The sequence below is a fragment of the Leptopilina boulardi genome, unplaced genomic scaffold, assembly GCF_019393585.1.
Source record: "Leptopilina boulardi isolate dan_hultmark-lab unplaced genomic scaffold, ZJU_Lbou_2.1 LbouV2_297, whole genome shotgun sequence".
In the NCBI taxonomy this organism is placed as follows: Eukaryota; Metazoa; Arthropoda; class Insecta; order Hymenoptera; family Figitidae; genus Leptopilina; species Leptopilina boulardi.
Window position 1 is genome coordinate 143,939 of NW_026137859.1, and position 27,591 is coordinate 171,529.

The following is a 27,591-nucleotide window of genomic DNA, read 5'->3' on the forward strand; positions in this document are numbered from 1 at the left end:
CTGAAAATTGACGATAATGACTGGCAATAACAGACAACAGCTGACCGTATCAGTTTGTCTCCTAAAATCTTTAAACAGTTACCCACACTTTATTATAACCACAATTTCTTATTAAATGATTTTATTCGTCTTTTAAGTGAACAAAAACATTTTATAATATGTTTATTAAATATCATGGAATAAACTCGATTTGAAATTTAGCGCTCTACGATCTTGCAGTGATGCTGCCCTCTGCTGGCCAAGTTTGGCCGTGAGGATCCCCATTTTAAATGTAGTAATTAATTTGTTCTTCCTGTATTTAGGGTGTACGGCTTTTCAATGGAAATCCAAATGGAAACAGAAGAATGCCCACTAAAGGCTTCTTTTTGCTTCTTTTTGCTTCTTTTTTGCCTTTTATATTCAATTTTGCATATATTTTCACGGATCAGATTTTCACTTTCGCATTCACATATACTGCTACGTTTTTTTCATATTTATTTTCACAATCCATGTGAATTGGAAAATGAACGTAAAATTACATGATTAGTCCTCTGTATTTCTTAATTCTATTTTAAACAATTACTTAAACTACTTTTAAGATACCGGAAGAGGGAAACGAGAAAAAAAAAATTATCTATAGTCCCGAGTACGAGACTTCACAGCAGATAAGAAAAGAGAATGCTTTGAAGTTAAAAGGCACAGCACGTTTGGAAAGAGTAAGTTACGAAATACTACATTTCTATTTAATTTCAATTAAATACAAAGACATTGTTTAGCAGCATTTATTGCTATAGTTTTTCTCCCTTTTTATGAAAAAAAATAATATGATTTAGGGAATAGCCATTTTCTTCTCTAATATAATTTAGAGAATGGACACCCCGCGCGCCGACTCCTACACTTTGAATATTTTTGTTTGGGAATTTTGTACATTATAAAATTAATTTACAAAATTAATGTTAATATGTTCTTTTCTTGTTTAAAAACAAATTTCTATCCCACTTTTCCACAATATTAACTTAAAATTTAATCTAAATTGTGAAGGTTAGGTTCATTTTTGGAATGGAGGGGTGTTTTCCGTTAACACTTGACCTGTAGGGTAAAAAAGGCTAAAAGCAGGTTTTCCTTCAACCCTTGACCTGTAGGTTAAAATTGCCTTCAAATTTGACCTAAATTTTGAGGACAGAATATGTTAGCGAAAGGTTTTCAGTCAAATCTTGATTTGTACGTCAAAACTGCTTTTTACTTTAACTTAAAATTTGAAGGTACAGAAGGTAAGATAGAAGATTCCAGTCAAGCCTTGACCTATGTCAAAAGGGATCTTAAACTTGACCTGAATTATGTCTGCAAGTAAGGTCAGAGTCAGCTTTCCCGCCAAGTCTTGACTTATAGGTCACAGGGCACTCTAGTTTGACCTCAATTCTGACGTCAGATTAGTTCAGTAGGAGTTTTCCCGTCCAGTCTTGACTTGTAGGTCAAAACTACACTTCGATTTAACCTAATATGTTAGATCAAAGAAAATCAAACTAAAACTTTCGGTCAGCCCTTGAACTGGAGGGTCATAAATGTCAAAAGAGGGAACTTTTCCGTTAAGTCTTGAACTCTAGATCAAAACTGACTTAAATTTCACTTAAATTTTGATAGCAGATTAGGTCAGATCGAGCTTCTCCGCCAAGTCTTGGCCTGTAGGTCGAAACTGACCTTAAATTTGACCTACATTTTGATGGCAGATTAGGTCAGAGGGAACTTTACCTTTAAATCTTGAGCTATAAGTCATGGAATCTTCTATAGTGGTGGCACCCCCAGCGTAAAATTAGGTGCATTCACGGAGTCAAGTTCTTGCCACTGACCGCAGAGGCGCTAGTCTATTTTTCATAACAACTACCCAGATAACAAAATGTAAGGCTAATGCCTAGCCCTGCTCTAGCCCGGGGTCCGATTGATAGGACCGGGGTGTAGGCCAAAACGCAGCGTTTTGTGCGCGCCATTGTCAGCCATATGGCTCGCCCCGTGTGACAGGCACCCGCGTGCCGGCAGGCTGCACACCCTTGATGTCGACATTATTCGAACGTATTAAAATATAATTCTTTTAAATGAAAATAGGTAAAATGAGAAAAAAACAATATTTATCATCTGTAATCAAAAGAATTTATTTCTTTTTCAAAGAAAGTTTCAAAGAAATCACTGATCATTCGTAAATTCGTTATTCATAAATGGAAATAATAATCTCAATGGAAATATTTTGAAAAATACGAAAATAATTTTTTTCAAAAATTAAAAAAGCAGAAAATTATGTTCATTTCATGAATATTTTTTACTTCATGCAAGAAATACAATTCTGACAACATTATATTAAAAATTTTATAAAGAAAAAGTTATTCCAAAAAATAAGAAAAACGATTTTTTTTTAAAATTAAAGTAGCAAATAATTTCATAAATTCTGATAAAATACATACTTTATATACATGAATCGATTCGTTTTCCTGCAAGGAATACAATTTTCACAAAAATTTCTCAAAATTTTAATCGAGAAAGAAGTTATTTTTAAAAATATGAAAAATGATTTTTTTCAAAAATTAAAAAAAATCATTTAATCTCTAGATTTAGGTAAAATATGGACTTTTTATAAGTTAATCAATTCATTTCAATGCAAGGAATACGTTTTTCAGTAAAAAAAATTGATTGCACAAGAGAAAAAAATTTTTTTTAAAAAAATTTATTTTTCGATTTTCGAAAAAAAGGCATAAAAAAAATTGCATGGATATTTTTGGAAATCCTTGTGTCTGATTTTAGATATTGGTGAGTGCAATAACCCTACAAAATTTCAGGCTGATCCCTCAAAACGTGTTTGAGATATTTTGAAAACAAGGAATTGGTGACATACACACACACACACATATTTATCACCTTTACTCCACCACGAGGCCAAAAACATTCATTGCAAGCAATGGATACAATCAATGATATTGGTCAATGGTCGCGTTTCACCTGATCGAGCCGTTTGTACACCATGAACAATGGCGCGTGCGCGTGTCGTGAAAACGAATAAAGGTCAGCACACAATATTTTCCAATTCACACTTCCTAAGGTTAACGCACAATACATTCGGAAAACTGAGAACGATTACCAATTTAATTTTTATAAAATGTTTATGTTTATATTAGCAACGTACATTTTCATGCATTCGTTTTTTTATGTCCAATCAAAAATTTAAAAAATGTTTTATATTTCACATACATTTCTAAGTATAAAACCGTTGAGAAAAAAAATTCCACTGATTAAGAAAGAAATTTAATAGAAATATTAATTATTTAATTATATACAATAACATTTGAATATAAAATAATAATTAATTTTATTTTTTAAAATTGTGCATAATTATAGCGTTTAACCTTAAACCTCTAATTTGCGTACTTATTAATATTAATAATAATTATAAAATTTTAGAGATAAGTAATTTCTGTTAATAATAATCTATTTCTTATTCAGTGAGATTTTTTCTTGGGTGTTTTATACTTAAAAATGTACGTGAAATATTAAACAAATTTTTAATTTTTGATGGGACATAAGGAATATAATTTTATATTAACATTTTATAAATAATCAATTTGAAAAATTATTAAAAGCAAAAAATTTTTTAAACAATAATTATTTTTGTATAGTGTGTTTCATAACGAAAAAAATTCTTTTATAATAAAAATTCTAGAACAAATACAAAACATTTCTTTGACTAACGCATTTTTATGTGAACATTGAAATTTTATTATTTTAACTTTATTTCCTATTATATATTTATTTTATTTGTAAGTACATATAATTTAATTAATAAATTGGGATTAATAAAATCTAGCCATTTGCTGGCTCTCAGCGAGCTCACGGTCTAGATAATGTGTAAGCGAATTCTCCAGCCCACTGCTAGCCCGCTTGATCTACAACAAGTGCGCCAGCAAGTGCTAGTTAAATCGCAGCGTCACAGCTTACACTCGGTGTCTCGGCCGCAGCGTGCCGGGCGGGCCGGAGACCTCTGTTATCTGGGGCGCCTCTGCGGTCAGTGACAAGAACTTTTGGCTCCGTGAATGCACCTAATTTTATGCTGGGAGTGCCACACTATGGAATCTTCAAATAGCGTTGGCGGTGGCGATATCTTTTTATAATATAGGGAGACTAGGGGTGATTTAATTTTTTTAACTCTTTTCCTGCTCTTAAAATTTTTGAGGTCTTATTATTCTAACTTAATGTTGTGATTATATTCGTATATTGACTGATTATCTCGGCCGATTGATTAAGGTTGTATTTTACTTAAATTTTGACATAAATTTTGTAAAAGCGAACCCTAACCTGATTTGAAGGTTAGGATTTTAAGGACCTTAAATTGAGAATATTTAACCAAACTTTAAGGATAATCCTTTTGTCCCTACACTTATAACCGTTGATCACGACTTTTGCCTTTCGACCTGATAATGTATGATCCTTGATTTTATTTTTGTTCATGTTCTTATTCTGTCGTCTGACATCTTATTATGAGATGACGGATTTTTTACCTAAGTTTTTAAGTGATATGTTTTCTTCTTTGAAAGGTAGTTTCTTAATTGGAGGCGGATTCTACACAGGTTCCCACATCATATTGGCTTCAAATTTGATATAAATCCTTTCCTTTATTTAAGGCGCATTCTCCTCAATCTTACCCTCAACATAAGCTAAAATTTGTCATAAATTTTAAAGCTATGTTCTTTTTTTGATTTTAAGTGGATTTTCTATAGTCTTCCCCTTAATATTGACTTTACTTTTAAGATTATGTTCATTTCTTAGTTTGTGGCAGATTTCCTTCAATCTTCTATTTAATATTGACACAAAATTTGATCTTAATTTTAAAGTTACGTTCAAGGCAAATTTCCTTGAGCCTTTACCTCAAAATTAACTAACAATTTTGCCTAAATTGTATAGTTTGAGATCAGTGAAGGTCAATGGGAGGTTTCCGCTCAAGTATCGACATGTAGGTCAAAGCTGCTCTTAAATTTGACCCACATTTTGAGAGCAGAGAAGGTCAGTGGAAGCTATCCCGTCATGTCAAAACTGCCCTTCAATCTGACGTAAATTTTAACTGCAAATTAGGTCAGAGGGAGTTTTCTCATTAAGTCTTAACCTTAAGGTCAAAAAGTGCCCTTAAATTTGACCTAACGGGATAGAGGTGCTGAACGATAGTTGATCTGTGGATCAACAATCATGTCAAATTAGACATAAGTTTTTACGTAATAGGTAGAGATGTGCGAATACTTCGACTTCGAATCAACGTAGGTTCCAATTCAAATTAAGGAGGTTCATCCCAAAATCGATTTTCTTCATTTTTTTTAATATTTAAGATACATTAATGGCATCATTTTACATGTGTTGTTAAAATTTTTTTGAATTTAACCGTATCGTTTTCAAGATAAAAATTGATGAAGTTTGAAGTTTTACATGGGAACAGTAAAAATACATGAAAAATGACCATGTTTTCATTGATTAAAAAAAAGGTTCTACAAATTCTTTTAAAAAACTAATATGTTTTAAATTATGAGTTTTGACAGCTTTTACAAAACTATGAAATTAATTGCCCGTTCGATTGTGAAGAAAATGTTAATCAAAGTTAGCTACTTTTGAACTTATCCCGTGTAAATAAAAGAAAGAAGGGTAGAAACGGCAACATAACCTCTAAATTGGCCAGTGGAGCTCAATTTTCATGGACTACAGATATCGGTTTTAAACTCACGGAAAACCCCCAATAGAATGAGTTCCCCTTGAAGGGATAAACCTCCTTAATAGTTAAAAAAACTGTTTTTTAAAAAAATGAACAAATTCTCGAATGTATATAATTTTATTTTTTCAAATGAAATAGTTTAAAAGATGTAATATAAATAATTAAATGCCAATAAATTTAAATAATAATCATTTTTCTTCCAAATATTATTTTAAAGAGGTGAATTAAAGCAATTAAGACATTCGGACGGAAAGCCTTTTGTTGTATTTTATTACCTCTAATGTTTTGTAGTTAAAATGATTTCTTTTCAGGGAATAAAATAATATACAAATTTTTACAGTAACAATTTTTATATAAAAGATTTTCTGAAAAAGAAATCATTCTGAATTGAAAACCTTACTAGAGATAAGAAAATGCAAATATAAGGAAAAATTACGAATGTTTTTACTTTGAAAATTTTTATTTACCTACTCTCCAAATGTAAATTAGTAAAAAACTACTAATGAAATAGTGAGAAATCGTTTAACATTTCCATAAGTGGTATTTTACTCATTTTTAGTAGAAAACTACTAATTTGACAGTAAAATATCTACTAAAAAATCTGCCCGCTCCCCCTTCGGGGTAGCGGACACATTCTCATCCGCGCTTCGCGCGGGGGGGCTCGCTGCGCTCGCGGGTTTGGACGCGCCTTGGGGCGCGAAGAGCACTCCGTCGCGCTACGCGCTCCAAATGTTATGCTAACTCTACATTTAATATTATATTATAATATTTTAATATAAAAATTATATCCAATAATTTTATTATTATTATATAGGATTAATTTTCTTAAAGTTCTTCGACTTTAAGGAGAACATTCTCATCATGGCACTCGCGTTTCACGCTCGAATGTATGATGCGGAATTAGAAGTGTTTTTGAGTATTTGGATTTTTCATTATTTAAATATATGAAACATTTGAGCAAACGAATACATTTAAGGGGTTAGTATCTCATCTCCATTATTTTTTTCAAATAGTTTTTTTAATTAAACAATTTATTTTATTTACTTCAAGCTTGTTATACATAAAAGTAAGGGTTATATATACTATTCCCAGTTGAAAAATCTTGTACAATATCATGTACATTTTTTTGTTCAAGTTCAAGTACTTGCACATTCGCGTGATCTTGTACAAGAGCAGAAAACGAACCTGTAAAAAGAATTGGAACAAAGTACATGAACCTGTACAGGTACATTCAAGTGTATTTGTTTGCGACTTTGTGACTGTTGTGTGTGCAAAATTGCAAATCTATTTGTTTCGATTTATAAAAGTTATTTTGTCAACAACATTTTATGTCTATATACGTACGTACAAACATACATACATACATACACACAGACAGACGTAAAGATTTCATGGAAATAGTAAAAGTCAATTTTCGACCAATTATAATACCTTCTCATGTGATGAGAATGTAAAAAAAATGCTTTTTTCATTAAAATCTTAAAAACGTAAAGAGATAGAGAATAATGTTTAATGGCAAAGTTGTAGCTGATAAAATTTTGAAGAAAAAAGTCTCTGGGGTCATTATGCCAAGATGAATACATTACAAGATAATTAAGTCAGAAATTCTGATTTTTGTGTAAAAAAATATAAATAATATGTATATAGAGTGGTTTTTTTCTAAATTGATATTTTTTCACTTGTATCATATTTTCTGAGTCTATTATGATGAGAATGTGTCTATTTTATGGACTGATTTTTTTCACCTCATTAATAAAATTTAATTTTTCATAAAAAATGTGTTTTTTGGCGTTTTTTAGGTGTTTTTAGACAATTAAACCACTGTAACTTTTACAATTTTAATTTAATCAAAAAATTTTATTTAAAAAAAATGTTTTCTTTTTCCTGGACTGTAATGCTGTGTAGTGAAAAAAATTTTTTTTTTAAAAAAATTAAATTTCAAAATTTTGAAAATCCCGCACTTTTTGCATTTTTTGATGAAAATGGCTGGCTAACGAACTTAACCCGTATTTTGATACTAACTTTGTGTATGCAAAATTGCAAAACGATTTAATTCGATTTACAAAAGTTATTGTGTCAACAACATTTTGTGTCTACATACATACATACATACATACATACATACATACATACATACATACATACATACATACATACATACATACATACATACATACATACATACATACATACATACATACATACATACATACATACATACATACATACATACATACATACATACATACATACATACATACATACATACATACATACATACATACATACATACATACATACATACATACATACATACATACATACATACATACATACATACATACATACATACATACATACATACATACATACATACATACATACATACATACATACATACATACATACATACATACATACATACATACATACATACATACATACATACATACATACATACATACATACATACATACATACATACATACATACATACATACATACATACATACATACATACATACATACATACATACATACATACATACATACATACATACATACATACATACATACATACATACATACATACATACATACATACATACATACATACATACATACATACATACATACATACATACATACATACATACATACATACATACATACATACATACATACATACATACATACATACATACATACATACATACATACATACATACATACATACATACATACATACATACATACATACATACATACATACATACATACATACATACATACATACATACATACATACATACATACATACATACATACATACATACATACATACATACATACATACATACATACATACATACATACATACATACATACATACATACATACATACAACATACATACATACATACATACATACATACATACATACATACATACATACATACATACATACATACATACATACATACATACATACATACATACATACATACATACATACATACATACATACATACATACATACATACATACATACATACATACATACATACATACATACATACACATACATACATACATACATACATACATACATACATACATACATACATACATACATACATACATACATACATACATACATACATACATACATACATACATACATACATACATACATACATACATACATACATACATACATACATACATACATACATACATACATACATACATACATACATACATACATACATACATACATACATACATACATACATACATACATACATACATACATACATACATACATACATACATACATACATACATACATACATACATACATACATACATACATACATACATACATACATACATACATACATACATACATACATACATACATACATACATACATACATACATACATACATACATACATACATACATACATACATACATACATACATACATACATACATACATACATACATACATACATACATACATACATACATACATACATACATACATACATACATACATACATACATACATACATACATACATACATACATACATACATACATACATACATACATACATACATACATACATACATACATACATACATACATACATACATACATACATACATACATACATACATACATACATACATACATACATACATACATACATACATACATACATACATACATACATACATACATACATACATACATACATACATACATACATACATACATACATACATACATACATACATACATACATACATACATACATACATACATACATACATACATACATACATACATACATACATACATACATACATACATACATACATACATACATACATACATACATACATACATACATACATACATACATACATACATACATACATACATACATACATACATACATACATACATACATACATACATACATACATACATACATACATACATACATACATACATACATACATACATACATACATACATACATACATACATACATACATACATACATACATACATACATACATACATACATACATACATACATACATACATACATACATACATACATACATACATACATACATACATACATACATACATACATACATACATACATACATACATACATACATACATACATACATACATACATACATACATACATACATACATACATACATACATACATACATACATACATACATACATACATACATACACATACATACATACATACATACATACATACATACATACATACATACATACATACATACATACATACATACATACATACATACATACATACATACATACATACATACATACATACATACATACATACATACATACATACATACATACATACATACATACATACATACATACATACATACATACATACATACATACATACATACATACATACATACATACATACATACATACATACATACATACATACATACATACATACATACATACATACATACATACATACATACATACATACATACATACATACATACATACATACATACATACATACATACATACATACATACATACATACATACATACATACATACATACATACATACATACATACATACATACATACATACATACATACATACATACATACATACATACATACATACATACATACATACATACATACATACATACATACATACATACATACATACATACATACATACATACATACATACATACATACATACATACATACATACATACATACATACATACATACATACATACATACATACATACATACATACATACATACATACATACATACATACATACATACATACATACATACATACATACATACATACATACATACATACATACATACATACATACATACATACATACATACATACATACATACATACATACATACATACATACATACATACATACATACATACATACATACATACATACATACATACATACATACATACATACATACATACATACATACATACATACATACATACATACATACATACATACATACATACATACATACATACATACATACATACATACATACATACATACATACATACATACATACATACATACATACATACATACATACATACATACATACATACATACATACATACATACATACATACATACATACATACATACATACATACATACATACATACATACATACATACATACATACATACATACATACATACATACATACATACATACATACATACATACATACATACATACATACATACATACATACATACATACATACATACATACATACATACATACATACATACATACATACATACATACATACATACATACATACATACATACATACATACATACATACATACATACATACATACATACATACATACATACATACATACATACATACATACATACATACATACATACATACATACATACATACATACATACATACATACATACATACATACATACATACATACATACATACATACATACATACATACATACATACATACATACATACATACATACATACATACATACATACATACATACATACATACATACATACATACATACATACATACATACATACATACATACATACATACATACATACATACATACATACATACATACATACATACATACATACATACATACATACATACATACATACATACATACATACATACATACATACATACATACATACATACATACATACATACATACATACATACATACATACATACATACATACATACATACATACATACATACATACATACATACATACATACATACATACATACATACATACATACATACATACATACATACATACATACATACAGACACAGACAGACACTTTCGCTGGACCATGTTTTTTCGACTCAGGGCACCTCAAAACGTAAAGATTTCATGGAAATAGTAAAAGTCAATTTTCGACCAATTATAATACCTTCTCATGTGATGAGAATGTAAAAAATGTAAAAATTCACTGTTTTAATTGGTTGATATGTTACTGTCAAATTAGTAGTTTTCTACTAAAAATTAGTATTATACTATTTATGAAAATAGTTAACGATTTCTCACTGTTTCATTAGTAGTATCTTACTAATTCAGACTCAGTCATTTATTTTATCAATTTGGTTTCAATTTACCTTAATAATATAAACTAAAAAATAATTTGTATTTTCTGGTATTTTTATTTAATAACTTCGTCTATTAAAGTTAACATTATTTTTGGAAAATTAAACGAAAGCTTGATTCGAAATAAATTCGATTTCGAATCAATCTTTCATTTAATTCGATTTGATTCAAAATAATTTTATCTAATTCCATTCGATACGAGACCTAAAAACTCTGATTCGCACATCTTTAGTAATAAGAGGGGGGCTGTAAACGGCTAAATCAGGTCTTTGACCAAAAGATTGACGTAGCGGAGAGGGAAGAGCTGAACGGTAGGGCACGTTTATGTAAAAAATTAGGTCAAATTTGATTTAAATTTTGACGTAACTGTTGGAGGGCGGTACTGAACCCAACGGCGAAATCTTTTTATAATATGGGGAGATTTAGAATGAAAGCATTTCAAATTTTTATGGGACAATGTTCTATATTTCTTAAAATTGTTTTTTAGAAAATTTTGCGTAAAACAGAACGAGAGGTGGGGGAATGTTCAGATTTACTGAATGCAGAACAAGTGCTGAAAGACAAAGTAAGAAAATTTTAACTTTCTAACCTTATATAATTAGAATAAAAAGCATATTTTTAACTATCCACCTGTAAATAGGGATATTTCTTATTCCCGTCTGAACCTGAACATGAGATTAAACAGAGTGTGTATGCCGAGCTAAATAAAGATACATACGAATAGTAGGGGAGCCCAATGTGTTTTTTGGGATTAACTCTAGCGCGTCAGATAATCATAGGGGGAATAGCTTGCATGCAGTTGAGCACCACCAAATATTAGCTTTTTTGTAAAGTCGTGCGTCTATGATAGCCCACCAGATTAGTAAAAAAAATCGGTAGTCGGAAATTTTTAAGCGCGTCAGATTAAGTTAAGGTGGGTTAATTACTAGCTAAAAAATGTTCACTTAAAAATTCTGACGATTTCAGCATAACGTAAGATGGTGAGAAGGTTACCAAATTGTAAAGAAACGTTGTCTTGACATTTTTGAGCGAGGTTAAATTTTTCTTTATTTTAAAGAAAATAGCACAATAATTATGAGTAAAATATAATCTGCCAATTTTTACAAGCCGAAGTGATGAAAAATAGTCTATCAAAATTAGAGCGCGAAGCGGGAATACAACGTGTATCCCCACTCCGTACCTTTCCTTCTTATTCACTTTTTCCTATTTCTGACTCTCAGCATCATCCCGACATAATAATCCCGACTATATGTTATTTAGAAATCCAAAAAATGTTATCATTATGAAGCTACCTGTGAGGAAGTAAAATGCATTTTGAAAAATTACGTTCTACACGGGCTAGAGGGGAGGGGGTTCCACAAAAGTTTACGTTAGTCTACGTGGGGGTAGAAGGGAGTCAAAAAGTGAACATATTTTTGGCTATCTTGACTGGAACATCAAGCTGAACCTTCTGTATAAAAATCTGACGCCCTCGAGTATTTCAAGATAGCGATTTTTTTTACATTTTTAAGACTGCGTTACGAGCTTGCCGCAATTCCAAAACGTCAGTCTTTTGAATGAGAGCATTTTTAGGGTTCAATCAACATCCTCTTTTAATATCTGACGCGCTCGAACAAATTTTTTTTTCTATTTTCTAACCATCTGGAGAGCCACCCCCACCACGCAAATCGTCAGGTAAACATACTTCAATATGAGAAACGCGTTGGGTCAACTAAACAATTAATATCTGACACGCTTGAGTATTTCCATCTAATTGTTTTTTTTACATCTTTGAACATTTGTAGACGCTATCCCCACCACTGAAAGAGAAAACCGTTATAGAACCTTTTATTTTTCTTATAAACTAAACTACAAAATTTCATCGTCTAGACAACGCTCGAGTAAATCTCCATTTAGCATCATGGGCTCCCCTACTAGAAAGAAAGGAACGTTTACAACTAAAAATTGCAATTTGTTCTGAGACTTAAAGAAAACTTGTGTAACAATGTACTTTTTTGTTTGCTTAATCGGAGTTAACAATTGTAATTTCAAAATGATTGAATTTATAAGAAACATACTTGTTTTAATAATAAAATGTGCTTATAGTAATGCATAATACATATGATTTATTGTATGTTTTAATTACTAGCTGAGGTCTTCGACGGGTTTTAGAGCCTACTAATCGGTTTATAATTTTATCTTTACATTGCTTAAAACTGTGTAATTATAAAAATAATTTTAATAACACGAGCTGTATTTAAATTTGATTGGTATTTAACCAATTTTTCTTTATTTTAAAAACTTATTATGCTATATATGCATATTGAGAATATATTCAATCTTGTTTGAAAATTGAAATTAAAAAATATATACAATTTTAATCCAGTGAGGCTACAAATTTAAGTTAAACTGATACTTAATAGACTGCCAACTTTGACATCAATATTTAACGCTCCACCAGAGAAAGGACTTATTCCAGAAATATCATTAGGTTTAGTTTCCCGTGCGCAGTGAATGAAAACTAAGCTTAATGTTATTTCGGGGAAAGGTCCTTTCTTTCGTGAAGCGTCACATATGTTGAGCCGTTTTTGAGTGATGCCCGGACAAAATTTTGTGGACAGACATACATATAAGAATCACTTATGAGTATCAACATGCTCTGTTTCCATTAAAAATTGTAAATTAATTAATTTGGACACAGAAAAGTGCAAAAATGTATCATTCATTTATTTTTACCGAAAACCATTCTGTACAATATATTAAACGGGTCATTATTTACATTTTATAAGCAAATTGCGTAATAAAATTTTGTCCGAATTAAAATTATTATTCTTGTGCTTAAAAATTGATTTAAAAATTATCCCACTTTTTTGGTTCAACTTTGATCAACATAAGTACATGTTAATGCTCATAATTAATTCTCACGCAGTAGGAAATCACCTTTAAAATAAACCTAAGAACATTACAATGCTTTAATAATTTTAAAAGTATAATTCAAATTTTTATAAAATATTGAAAATCAAACTTTTTTAAATAATATCTCATCAAAAACTATATAAAATTACTTCATATAGGTCTTATTTTTTCATAGTTTAATCGCTTTTTAATAGATAAAAAGTTTTAGATTTTATACTTTTTATATTGTATGATGTTTTTCATTTTTTAGAAAATGGGGCGTTTATAAGAAAATGTAATATAATAATACTAAAAATTGTTCAATTTCTATTGCTGCAAACTAGAACAACTTTTTAATTTCTAGGATAGCGAGATCCAAGCTGTAAAATTAAGAGTTGTAGAGAGGAATCGTTCTGAGTTCTTTTTGGAAAGGAGCATGCAAGTAAGAATAAACATCCCTCCTTAAAGAGGAATGATACACAAAAAATCCAAAAGTTTGTGACATATTTGGTAATTTATATTTTTTTTAAATTTAAACTTCATATATCTGTTTATAACTTCATATAACTTACTAGAAAGTATATTTTACAACATTAAAAGATATTAAAAATAAGAAGTTAACATTTTTGTAAAAGTAAAGCAGAATTTTTAGTACTGATTGTACGGAACTTTCAGTTTTCTCACAATGGAAAAGGTGGCTTTTTTTCGAATTAAATTAATTTATTGAAAAGAAGACAGTAAATACCGGAAATTTTTTTAATTATTGAAGCTTAAATATACACCTCTGTTGTACATATTTTACATACAAAACTCTTTACTTTTAATATTATTTTTTAGTTCAAAATACGTGAAAACGTGGTTTCCCATAAGAGAGCGTGTTAAATTAAAAAATAATTAACTTTTAAACTGCTTAGTCAAAACTTCTGAAATTTAGGGAGCGCTATCATTGTATAAAAGTGAATTATTTTGCAAAATTGCAATCAATTCTATTTACTTTGACCATGTGTTTCATTCCTCTTTAAATTGGGATCGACTTTCAAAATCATCATCAACCACTCATAAATCATAAAGAAGACGATTGATGGTTAGTTGATCATCATTTCCAGATGTTCTACGTAGATGCCAATATAATTATTTTTTTAACCTTCGCGATTATTTAATTTACATCATCTCACTCTGTGAAAAGAGTCTCTAATAATTACCTAAATTTTCATTAAAATTTTTAATTAAAAAGACTAGAAATTTTCCATATTAAAATATAAATTATTGTTATAAGGCGTGAAGAATAGTGCCCCATATGTTTTCGAGTTATTCATCAACAAACTGTTGCATATTTATGAAAAGAACCAATTGTAATATAAATTCCCTTGCATATACTACATAATTAATAATTTTTATATTTTTATTAGAACAGCTATAGTTTTAGCTATAGCTATTAAAATTAATAGCTATTAAGATATAATAGCTATTAATTCTACAGCATATTATTCTCAGTATATACTTAACTCTCTTTTACAGTCGGAAGAAACATTAGAAACACTGGCTGACAAAGATTGGGAAATCAAACAATTGAAAGTATTGGTAGCAGAACAAGCAGAAGAAATAATTTTACTGTGCACAGAAGTGGAACTATATAAAACTAACAAGGAACAATCAACTAAGAGTACTGAAAAGTCAAGTGATTTCGAAAAAGAAACATCAGATTCATTAAATTTTCTTGTTGATGGTGTGAAGAAAATTCTGTCCGAGAATGCTGAAGGAGAATCACTGAAACCTGACAAAACTAAGAAGGTATAAAAAGCCGCCGAATAACTTTTGTTCACCTTATAATACCGATTATAGACATTGCAAAAAATTTTGTAATTTACTGGAGAATTCGCTTATAACGAGCACGGATATAACGTCAGGTCGGTTATAACGAGTACATTTTTTTGGTTTCAATGCTACTTTAAACCTATGGAATTAAAATTCGTTTTTAGAGGAAATTGGGGTACCGTGGGAATAGGTTTATGTTTCATGCCATAAAAGTTGTAAAAATTAAAATTATTAAAATTTGAAAATGTTATATTAAAGATTAGAGTTTGAGTTAACTATCCCGTATAGATACATTTAAAAAATAAAATTTATTATTATTTTTAATATTTTTCAAAAAATTGCAATATGGCGTAAAGCGGGAAATTGTGGGGTAAAGTGAGAAATCGACTATATTCATTGGAAACAAAGATAATTAAAAATTATAATGACGATATATTTTGCTTAATTAAAAATTTTTAATACATATTTAATTTTTATAATAAAAATAATTCAAACCCACACAGCACAATATATTGCTGTAAGCTTACCTCAAGCTTACATGTAATTTTTGTAAGCTAACCCTGTAAGCTTCAGGTGAGGTCGAGGTAATATAAAAATGTCCGCCATACAGTAAGCTTACACAGTAATGCCATGGTAAACTTACATGGTAAAGTCATGGTAAGCTTACACGGTAAGATCACTGTAAGGTTACAGTAAGCTTACACGGTAAGCTTATATTAATTGCTAATAAATAACAAAGTATTAATTTATCAACTTACAGTAAACAATAAATTGTTTTGCACAATTATATTTATTTTGTCATTTATATAAAAAACGCCGGTAGGGTTTGCTTAAAAAAATTTACTGCGCATTCATAAGTGCCATAGAAAGCTACTGCGCATAAATATTTTTAAAAAATTATTTATTGATACCTTTGAAAACTTGCCGTGTAAGCTTACTGTAACCTTACAGTGACTTTGCCATGTAAGTTTACTATGGTCTTACTGTGTAAGCTTTCTGTATGGCGGACATTTTTATACTACCTCGACCTTACCTGAAGCTTACAGGGTTAGCTTACAAAAATTACATGTAAGCTTGAGGTAAGCTTACAGCAATATACTGTGCTGTGTGGGAACTTTTTAAAAATTTTAATGTTGTGTTGGTCATTAGGGATCTCAATCAAAAGTTATTATCTGTCAAATTCACCATTTATAGATTTTCCACGTGGATTCTTGAAATGTACTAAATTTACTCGATCAAATTATTCGTTGTCATAATCAAAAATGAAATTTTTATCGTTGAGACTTTCGTTACAACATTATTTTCCTACTTCCCACTTTATCCCACAAGTCATTTCCCGCTTTACCCCTCTAACAACTTTTTCGAAATGTTTATATATTTTTTAAATAATTTTAAATTATTACAAAATCAATTTACATTCCGAAAGATAAAGGTTAAAGGCTAATTATTAATGACTGATTACTTTGTATTAAAATAGAAAACACTTTGAAATTACAGCATAAATTTCAACGGTCCCTTGAAGTTTGTTATAAGCGAAGTCCACTAAATTTTTTATTTAAGTTATAAAAATATTAGTAAGTGCTCATTTTAAAGCTGATATCTTCTACTTTTACACTATAAAAAAAGTTTCTTTAATTATTTTGTACTGTTTTGTTATTGTTACGGTAAAGTTAAAATTTTTAATTTTTTGGTCATTTAAAAGTGATAAATTTTTTTGAAAAAAACCATACCGTTTTAACTTTATAATATTTATTTGAAAGCAAATTCTATCATTTTAAAAACGCATTGTACAAAATTATTTTACAATTTTTTCTACTAGAGTAGAAGGTGGTTATGTAGTGCATTGGCTCCACTGACTATGTGAATTAATGGAATTGCTTGCCATCGATATGAAAGATGTATTATGAGAAATGATTATTTTGTAGGCCATTGAGATTTTCGTAGCTCATTTTTTAAATAGTTATGGTGTTATTTCTAAAATTAGAGTTTTTAAAACAATATTTTTGTTCTTTTATCACTCTAAGGATAATATAAGATTCGTATGAGAATCATCGGACAAGTGTTTTTCTAAGTAAAATTTATCGCTGAAAACAAATCTGGAATTGCTTTAATGATATATTTTTATTCGGCCCAGATATTGAGGTCAACATGAAAAATGGGCTTTGGGGCAATGTAGTGCACTTGGTTAAAGACAATGTAGTTTATTATGTAGATTTCAATAAATATGTATGTTTTTTTCACATGTGTGTTGCCAAAGTTATTGTAATGCACTGAAATTAGTGTCGCTGTTAAAAAAACTTTTTTTTATCGTTTTTACCCTTTTCTGCAAATTTTTGCAGGTTTTTTGTGTACTTTGTGCAGAACTAATGAAAGACTTAGTTTTTGGTTTTTCTGTGTTTAATAATTACTCACCAAGTTAAATAAATACATTTGCAATTGTTTTTGACGTATTTTGGTATTTTTTTCTATCTAGTAAGTGGTGCACCACATTGCCCCACAAATTTTGGAAGGTTGAAAAAAGTAACATTTGTTTTTTGGATACAGCAAAGTGCCATCTACTTTCACAAAAAATAATATACAGCAAAAATGTACCTGGATGCATTGTCTTTCTAACGAGCCCTTATTAATCAAAATCCGTGGAAAATTGCGACTACAGGAGTCTTCGAAAAATGTGTGCACTACATTGCCCGCTTCTACTCTAATGTACATTTAAAAAACTTATGTTCGGTACATACATAGGGGCCGTCCATAAATTACGTCACGCTAATTTCAACATTCATTCACATACCTTTTGATGTCCAGAGGGAAGAGGGGGTTTACAGAATTTCTACATGGCCTTACGTTGGGGGGAAGCTTTTCTTACTTAAGATTTTACTAAAAATTGAAATTTTTTTTCTAAGAAAGTGTACATTTTTGACGCTTTTTGAACGAACTCTTTGTTAAAACTTACGTAAGAAGGGGAAGATGGGTTCATGAATATCTTACATGCCCTTAGATTGGAAGTGGGGAGTCAAGGTGAGTCTCCAATAAGAGATTGATGCGCATAAATGTTCATAGCTATAGATATACTACACAGAAAAATACTGAACTCAGAATGAGCCGTGTAGGCGGCTCATTTTGATGTGCAACAAAAATGAACCAGGTTGGTGGCGCCACTGTCTATGTCGTTTAACATTGGCTCATTTTGATTTGCAACAAAAATGAGACTAGGTTTTTTCTGTGTACAGCATGCTTTAGTATACCTATAGCTATGAACATTTATGAGCATAACTCTCTCATTGATCCTCACTAAATAAAACGTAGTAGTTGCTACAGAGACCTTCAACGACAGTCACTCAAAGGTTTTCTAATAAGTTATTCGGATGGTTCTAAATGCATGCGTTTAAAAACGTCGCGGATATTTAAAAAACACCTGGACGTCAGCAGTGTGTACTTTAAGGGCTAAAAATATAGTCAATTGTTTTAAAAAACAACCAAAAAATTGCTAATTGTAAATGACTTAAAAGTTAGGTTTTACAAAAATTTATAATGCCATAAAATGTTCCTTTAAAAAATAATTCGTAACTTTCTGGACAAAAATTTTTTCTTTCATGATTTACTTTTGAAGTGCAGAAATCTAATACGTCCAGATAGGTTAAAGTTTTGTTTTGCCAAAAAGTTATGAATTTTTTTTTAATTCCATAAGTGGAAAAGAACATTTTATACTATTACAAATTTTTGTTTAAAAAACAGCTGTTCTTATGTTATTTACAATTTAAAAAAGGGTTGTTTTTTTAAAACCATATTTTTGGTAAAAAAAATTGTACAACATTCTGTAATAATGCGTTTCAAAGCTGATAAAATTACATTTCAAATGAGTGGTATGAAACTAAAATGAATTGAGAAGAACAGAAAGAAAAAATAAAAAATTTTATCTGTTCTCTTTATTTATTTATGAATTTATGACACATGCTAATACTACTTTTTATATTGTCTGTAGATTAAAGTCGCAGGAGTTCTAATAAATGAGGACAAGTATCGAAGTGCTCAACACTGCGAATCAGTTCCTGATTGTCTCAAAGAGTTAGTCTTGGGATACTATGATCCCGAAGTCCATACAGTGGTTGGATGTCGACTGCCAGATGGAGTCAGTAAAGACGATTTTGTGAAAATAACTCAAGAGCATACCAGTGACATTTTAAGTAAGTTTTCTTGACGGAAAAAGAATTTTATAAATTTGAAGTTAACCTACTATAATCGGCCTACAATGTTAGTAGCTCGCGAGGCCGAAGCTGAATAGTTGATTATTTATATTTAATGAATATATTATTTACATCACGTGTGTGTAAAAATATTAAATTTTCCAAAAATATTCCGCATCATACAAGAAAAAAATTATAATTGTTTCAAAATTGTAGGTCACTCAGGCGGACAAATAATGAGAATACTTTGAGTCATATTATCAAAGATAAATTATTTTTCGCATTTTAAGTAGTTAAAACAGATTTTTTCCGACAATAAATTTCAAAAGAATTTATTGATAACTGTAAATATTTTTTTTATCATTTTGTATATCGTTTTTCAACAATGTGACTTGTTACTCAATATTTTCTGTTACTTTATCTAGAGTTATTAACATTTTAGAGTTCAAAAATTTTAAAATTTTGTCTTTTTGTATTATTTCCTCAAAAATCTTTATGTATCTTAAAAATTAACATATTAAAAAATATTTCAGGGGTGGTTCTCACTGCGACGACAAATTCTTTTAATAACACAGCAATTTGTTATTTAAAATTATCATAACTTCTTCTTATTATAGAAATTGCCAAACAAATGACGGAAAACCCCGATTCACCTATCGCAGGTAAACGTCTGGCTGAATATTATGTTTTCCAAAGAATGAAAGATTTTATGCGACCAATTTTCAATCAGATCCGTTACGATGGAAAACAAAAGAAGTAAGTATACAATGTTCCCTTAGATAAACAAATAAAATAAAAAATAATTGTATTATTTTTTCCAGCAATTCGAAAATGATTAATCTTGAAGAAGCGTGACACGTTAATTTTATCTTGGAAAGATATAATATAAATATATAAAAAATAATAATATCTTCTAAAAGAAATTTACGAAGAGTGTAACAAAGATTTAAGTAATCGTCAGTATTTTTTTGTGATTAGATGTCAATCTCTTCTAGCTTATGACTGTTACCGAATTTAGGTTATAAAAATGTATGAATTCTTATAAAAGAGAATGTTTTAGTTACGTGTGAATTTCGCGGCATAAACTTAAAATCGACATTTCTTTATTTACAACAAAAACAGCAGCAAAGCTGTTCAATTTCAACGAAGAACTAAGGCTAGATATTTCTTAAATTACTCTATTCATTAGTATTATTCTGTTTATTTTGTTTCTCATTATTTTCTTGTAATCTAATGTCAGTATTTTCTAGCTTAAAACTTATATTATAATGCAGATTCTTTTATCAAAGAATTTTCAGAAAGAAAAAAGTGTAAGTTGCTTGTTAACATTAGATTTGTGCTTCAGCAGAAAGAATTGGTCAAAATTCCTCAAACAAAGTATCTAAACATTTTAAGAAATACTCAATTTTCAACGTAAAATCAATTGTTTTATTTCTAGATTGATCAAAAGAAGTATCCAAATAATATAAATTAATAATAATAAAATTTTAAACAACAAGTTTTTGTTAAACTTCTTAACAATTTAACTTATTAGTAGTAATAAATAATTTTTTTAGTATATAAATGTTTTAAATTGAAATTTTTTAATTGGAATCGAAATAAATATTTTTTTATTTAAGACTATGTAAAAATAACACTTTTAAACACTTTATCGAAAAAAAGAAATTATCTGCAAATTTTATAAACTTATCTTAATCACACTAGAAATAAAAAAAATGAAATTAAAATTGAAAATAAAATTTATATATAGGTTTAGCAAAAACAGCAGGAAAGCTGTAAAAACTGCATCCACGTATTTCTTAAATAATAATCAATGACCAAAGATGGATATAATACAAACCAAAAATGCATAATTTTCTGTTTACTTAGTTTGCATTGCGTAATGCATGTAGTTCTTTCTTCTTACTTATTGTACTTCTAAGAATAAGTCTAAAATATTTAAAGGGAAACACAAATTACATTTTCATATATATTAAAGAAATATTTATAAATTCTGACAATAATCATTTGTAGTCTAATTTTTTGACAATCTTTAAAATATTGAAAATTGAAAAAATGTATTTTTTTTATAAAAATGAAATTTTTGAAACCCATCCGTTATTTTGAAAAAAAAATTTCTTTTTTTTAAACCAAACTGACATCTCAAAAAGGTTAATTTTACTATTTTTAATGGAATTTTTTTAATTTAAAAATTCATTTTTGTTACTTAAAACCGGCTATTTTTAACAATATTATTAAAAATTGAAAAAAATAATAATACCTATAAGTTTTAAAGTTTTTTTGTAATATAAAGAAAGTTACAAATTACAATTTTTTAAAGTTTTTAATATTAATGTTGAAAATAGCGATTTTAAAAAATGAATTTTTAAATAAAAAATAGTAATATTAAAATTTTTTAGCTTTTAATTGTTTTGATCAAAAACGTAATTTTTAAAAAACTCTTGACTGGTTTCAAAGATGTTCATTTTTTTCGAATTTTTGAAAAATGGTCAAAAAATTGTGTGCTTTAATTTTTTATTTCCATTCAATTAGTTGCAATAAAGTTATTTTAAATTTGTTTTAATGTAAATTTTTTATTAATTACTTCATATTGCTCAAAACGACGTCTTGATTTCCCCTTAAATTAACACTGTTAAATGTCAAAAACAAAATGTTGTTTAAAGCTTACAAAGACATGTACTTTCATTTCAAATGCTTGTTTTTAAATCTAATAATATAATTCTAAAGATGTTCATTGTACGTGTATAATTTTATGTTAAATAAAATTTTTGTAATATTTATATTAAATTTGTATTTTTATTTATTGACCGCGTTCGCAGCGTTTAAAGTTATAACTTACCTAATTTATCAAATGTACAGAAAAGATGCTATTTTTACATATATTGTATATGAAAATATAGAATGCTCTTAGTGACCAAACAACTCTATCTCACTCACCGAAGCCTAATACTGTAATTACTATAGTAGTTTTATAATTTAAAAATGTAAAGGCATCAGGTAACCTTGGTTTTTTTAATTAACAGAATAAAAATTATAAATAAGGTTGTGCTACCTATCCTATTCCTAGTGGATCGCCTCAGACACCTCTAGAACGTGTTTTAGACATTTTATTTGATGTTTTTTTCAAATTTGGGTTGTTTTCATAAACTCGAAATTTTCGGGTACCCGAATGCATTCTGATTTTTGAAATTTTTTATTGTTCAAAAATTTACTTTTATTTATTCATACAAAAATTTTGAGTTTTCGATGACTGAAATGCTACACAAGCCGCGTTTAACCTTTCTCGACACAAGCAGTACTCGAAACTTTTTTTTTGTCAATTCGAGTGGTTTCAATAACCTGAAAAACCTGAATCTGACCCGACTTAAAAAAAAATTCAGCCCGACCGGACCCAGGTTTTCAGGCTTTTTGCTCACCTCTAATACTTACATTTTATTTACTTGCAGATTACAGGGAATGTATAGCAAATGAGATTAGTGTCGATCTTTACAGCGATTTTTGTGAAAAAATAGAAAATTTGAATTAATTTAATAAACGCCAAAAAAGCGAGTACCTTATCGCACTTGTTCGATTTTTTCTACCTCAAATAACTTAATAAAGTAACAGACAACTATTGACTTCGTAAAGAAATCGGTTTATTAATTAAAAATCGTGTTTTTAGAAAAGGTAACACTTTGTCGAATGTCCGCGTTGTTTTCGAGGTTATTTTGAAAATTGATGGGGGGAGGAATTCTAAACTTTTTGATTTGTCATCTTTAGGGTGTTTTTGAATTAAAGCAACTTTCATCCAAATAACTTCCCAGAAGAACCACGGATATTTACATAATTACAATCTTTGTTTTTGCTTTTCTTGAAAAAGGGGGAAATATAACATAAGGGAAATAAAAATCTATAGAAATTTGTATGACAGAAAATAAAATTTTAATTTTTCTAGAATTTCAAGTTTATTTTAAAAAGATATTGACAAATAAAATGTTTCATTAATTTTTCAAAGAATATTATAAATTTATGAACTCAATATCATAAGAAGAAGTTATATACTTTAAACAACAATAATATCGATGAATTAAAATATTATCGGAGCCTTTTCTGAAGTCAAATTTTTTCTAAACAATGGGCCAACCGTAGCTCATAGTTTGACCAAACCTTAAAGGTCTTTTAAATTAAGTTTCCCGAAGTTTTGCCAACCTTTGTACCATCCGTGGTCCATAGTTTGGCTAATAAAGATTTAAAAGTCTTTTTAACTACTTTTCCCAGAGTTTTGTCAATCGTAGGGCCAACTATGTCTTAAAGTTTGACCAATAAAAGCTTCTAATTTGGTGAACCCAACTCTGGTTAAGGTTCACCAAATAGTTGGCAGACAAACTTTGCCCAACCATGAGCATTTGTAATTGCCATAGTTGGACCAACTTTAGCGGACCAAACTTAGTATTATTGAAGAACTTGCGCCTAAAAGTATTATTCTACTTAAAAATATTAATTTTTTTAACAGGACTACTTTTTTTACTGAAAACATTGACAAGAAGAAAGTGATTGCTGCTTTAAGAAAAGTAAAGTAACTTTAATTTTACTGTTTTTTGATTTACATCGTCTTAATTTCCTTTTACTTCTCTAATATCATAAAATAAAGAGGCGTGTTTGATATTTGACACTATCAGTTTGCATTTATTAAATGAATGACATTATTTGTCATTTGGTCTATTTTCAATGACATAAATTTGTTAAATACTTTCGAAGACGTCAATTGTTTTTTATTCTTTTTCTCAATCTGAATGCAGTTTAATTTTCATGCCGGTCTGTTGCTGACCATAATGCAGTTCTACGATCAGGTTTTTAATTATTTTTTTCGGAAAATGATTATTAAAAGGATTTAACAGTTATGAAACTGTAAAAAGTGTTACTGAATATACACGAATATAATATTAACTCAAATTTGATAAAAAAAATTTAATTATGCTGTTATACCATTCAGTCACAGAAATTATATATAATATGAAATGCTTGTTAACATTGAGAATTTTAATGGTTTTGCAGAATAAAACGAAAAGAATTCAGCAACTTTTGAATCGTAAAACTATTACACAAAATGGATCAACTGGACAATAGTGACGATGAAGATAATTTTCTAGATGATAATGAAGATGAGGATGAAGAAAGGTTAGGTGACGACGAAGAAGTAAGAAGTGATGACGATGATGATGATATTGATGTTGTACTTGTTCGAGAAAATGATGGAGCTCGAGAGAATGGGAGGGTTGAAGAAGATCAAGCAAATCGTGCGGAAGAAAATCAGAGGCCATTGAATGATAATATGGCGTTCAATGTAAATGAGAATATCGATGAAGAACCGGCTAGAGAAGGTCGTCAGGAAACGATATTCAGCGGAATAAACACTCGAGGTATGCGTGTCCCGTTACAAGCAAACTACGATATCAGAGCGATTGATCATCTCTTGGTTTTAGTAAGTCGAACAGTACGATATTGCAATACTTACGAGCAAATTATAGACGAGTTAAAGTGGGTAAAAGCATCATACAGGTACATTAATTTACCTACAACTAAACCAGCCTTGTGGGAAGTCCTTGGTCGTCATGACGAGAATTTGAGGTATCTGTTATTCTGCTCAAAATGTAAAGATCGAATAGGGACTGCGGATGTAGTTGAAAATGTGTGTCGCTGTGGAACGTGTGGCCCAGGGCTCGATAGAACCAACATAGCAACGTTTGTACATATAGGACTCACTCCGCAATTACAAGATCTTCTTAAAACTCCAAACATCGCTGACGCATTAACATACCGAGATAGAAGAATTAAAAAAAAACCCTGACGGTATTGAAGATATTTTCGATGGTGAAAATTACAAAAACCTAAGAAATAGAAGAAATTTTTTATCTAATGAAAATAATCTTTCCTTAACTGCATGGACTGATGGAATCAAGCTGACAAAATCATCGCCTGCGACAACATATCCAGTTATTCTACAATTAAACGAATTGTCACCTCATGCGAGAAAACAAAACATGTTTTTGGCGGGCCTATGGGTAGCAAACTCTCATCCTTCAATGAACGCCATATTACGTCCAATATGCGACGAATTGAAGCAACTCTACACAAATGGAATTCGATGGAGAAAGGGAAACGAAGATGTAATAAGTAAATTTATAACAATAATATTTATAGCAGATTCAGTTGCAAGGCCCGACGTTTTACGAATGACCAGATTTAACGGTAGATGTGGATGCACGTACTGTCTTGCAGAAGGGGAAATGATTGAAAACACTTGGGTCTACAGAAACGGAGAGTATCAATTGCGAACACACGCTGCTATAATTCAAGATGGACTTGTTGCAATTAGAACAAGAAGAACAGTCAATGGTGTGAAAGGCGTTTCAAGTTTATCGATAGTGCCAGAATTTAATATTGCCGAAAATGTTCCAGTTGATTGCGCTCACAACACCTATCTCGGAGTTGCGAAACGTTTGGTGGTACGATGGTTGACTGATGCAGATGAAGAATGGTATATTGGAAATCCCGATTCAATAGCAGCCATTGATGCCAAACTCTTAAAGCTCAAACCTCCGACAAGAATATCAAGAACACCTCGAAGCATAAGATTGTACAAGATGTGGAAAGCCTCCGAGTGGCGCAACTGGTTGCTTTATTACGCCCTCCCATGTCTCGAAGGAATATTAGACCAAAAATATTTAGTTCACCTAGAAAAACTGGTTAAAGCGAT

At 29.2% G+C, this 27,591-nt stretch overlaps 2 protein-coding genes across 2 annotated transcripts in view; both read left to right on the forward strand.

Annotated features, from left to right (window-relative positions):
- The window catches only part of LOC127282323 (uncharacterized), a 145,308-nt gene extending 118,626 nt beyond the window's left edge, over window positions 1-26,682 (forward strand). The window contains exon 2 of the mRNA XM_051306494.1: window positions 25,890-26,682. Within this exon, the coding sequence (XP_051162451.1) occupies window positions 25,942-26,682 (741 nt within the window). The 5' untranslated portion in view covers window positions 25,890-25,941. The remainder of the gene's footprint in view (window positions 1-25,889) is intronic.
- LOC127282322 (uncharacterized) lies at window positions 17-22,302 on the forward strand. Its single transcript, XM_051306493.1, has 8 exons — window positions 17-52; window positions 579-695; window positions 12,473-12,550; window positions 15,224-15,301; window positions 16,378-16,650; window positions 20,654-20,855; window positions 21,473-21,611; window positions 21,677-22,302. Exons 1-8 carry the CDS (start codon window positions 17-19, stop codon window positions 21,708-21,710), a joined length of 957 nt encoding a protein of 318 aa, XP_051162450.1. The 3' UTR covers window positions 21,711-22,302.
- Window positions 26,683-27,591: the final 909 nt, after the last annotated feature.

Excerpts from the sequence above, each read along its gene's own strand:
- LOC127282322 (XM_051306493.1), top strand. The coding sequence starts at position 17 with ATGACTGGCAATAACAGACAACAGCTGACCGTATCA. Across the intron at positions 696-12,472 it reads GCACAGCACGTTTGGAAAGA|AAAATTTTGCGTAAAACAGA; the intron begins GTAAGTTACGAA and ends ATTGTTTTTTAG. Across the intron at positions 20,856-21,472 it reads GCATACCAGTGACATTTTAA|AAATTGCCAAACAAATGACG; the intron begins GTAAGTTTTCTT and ends TTCTTATTATAG.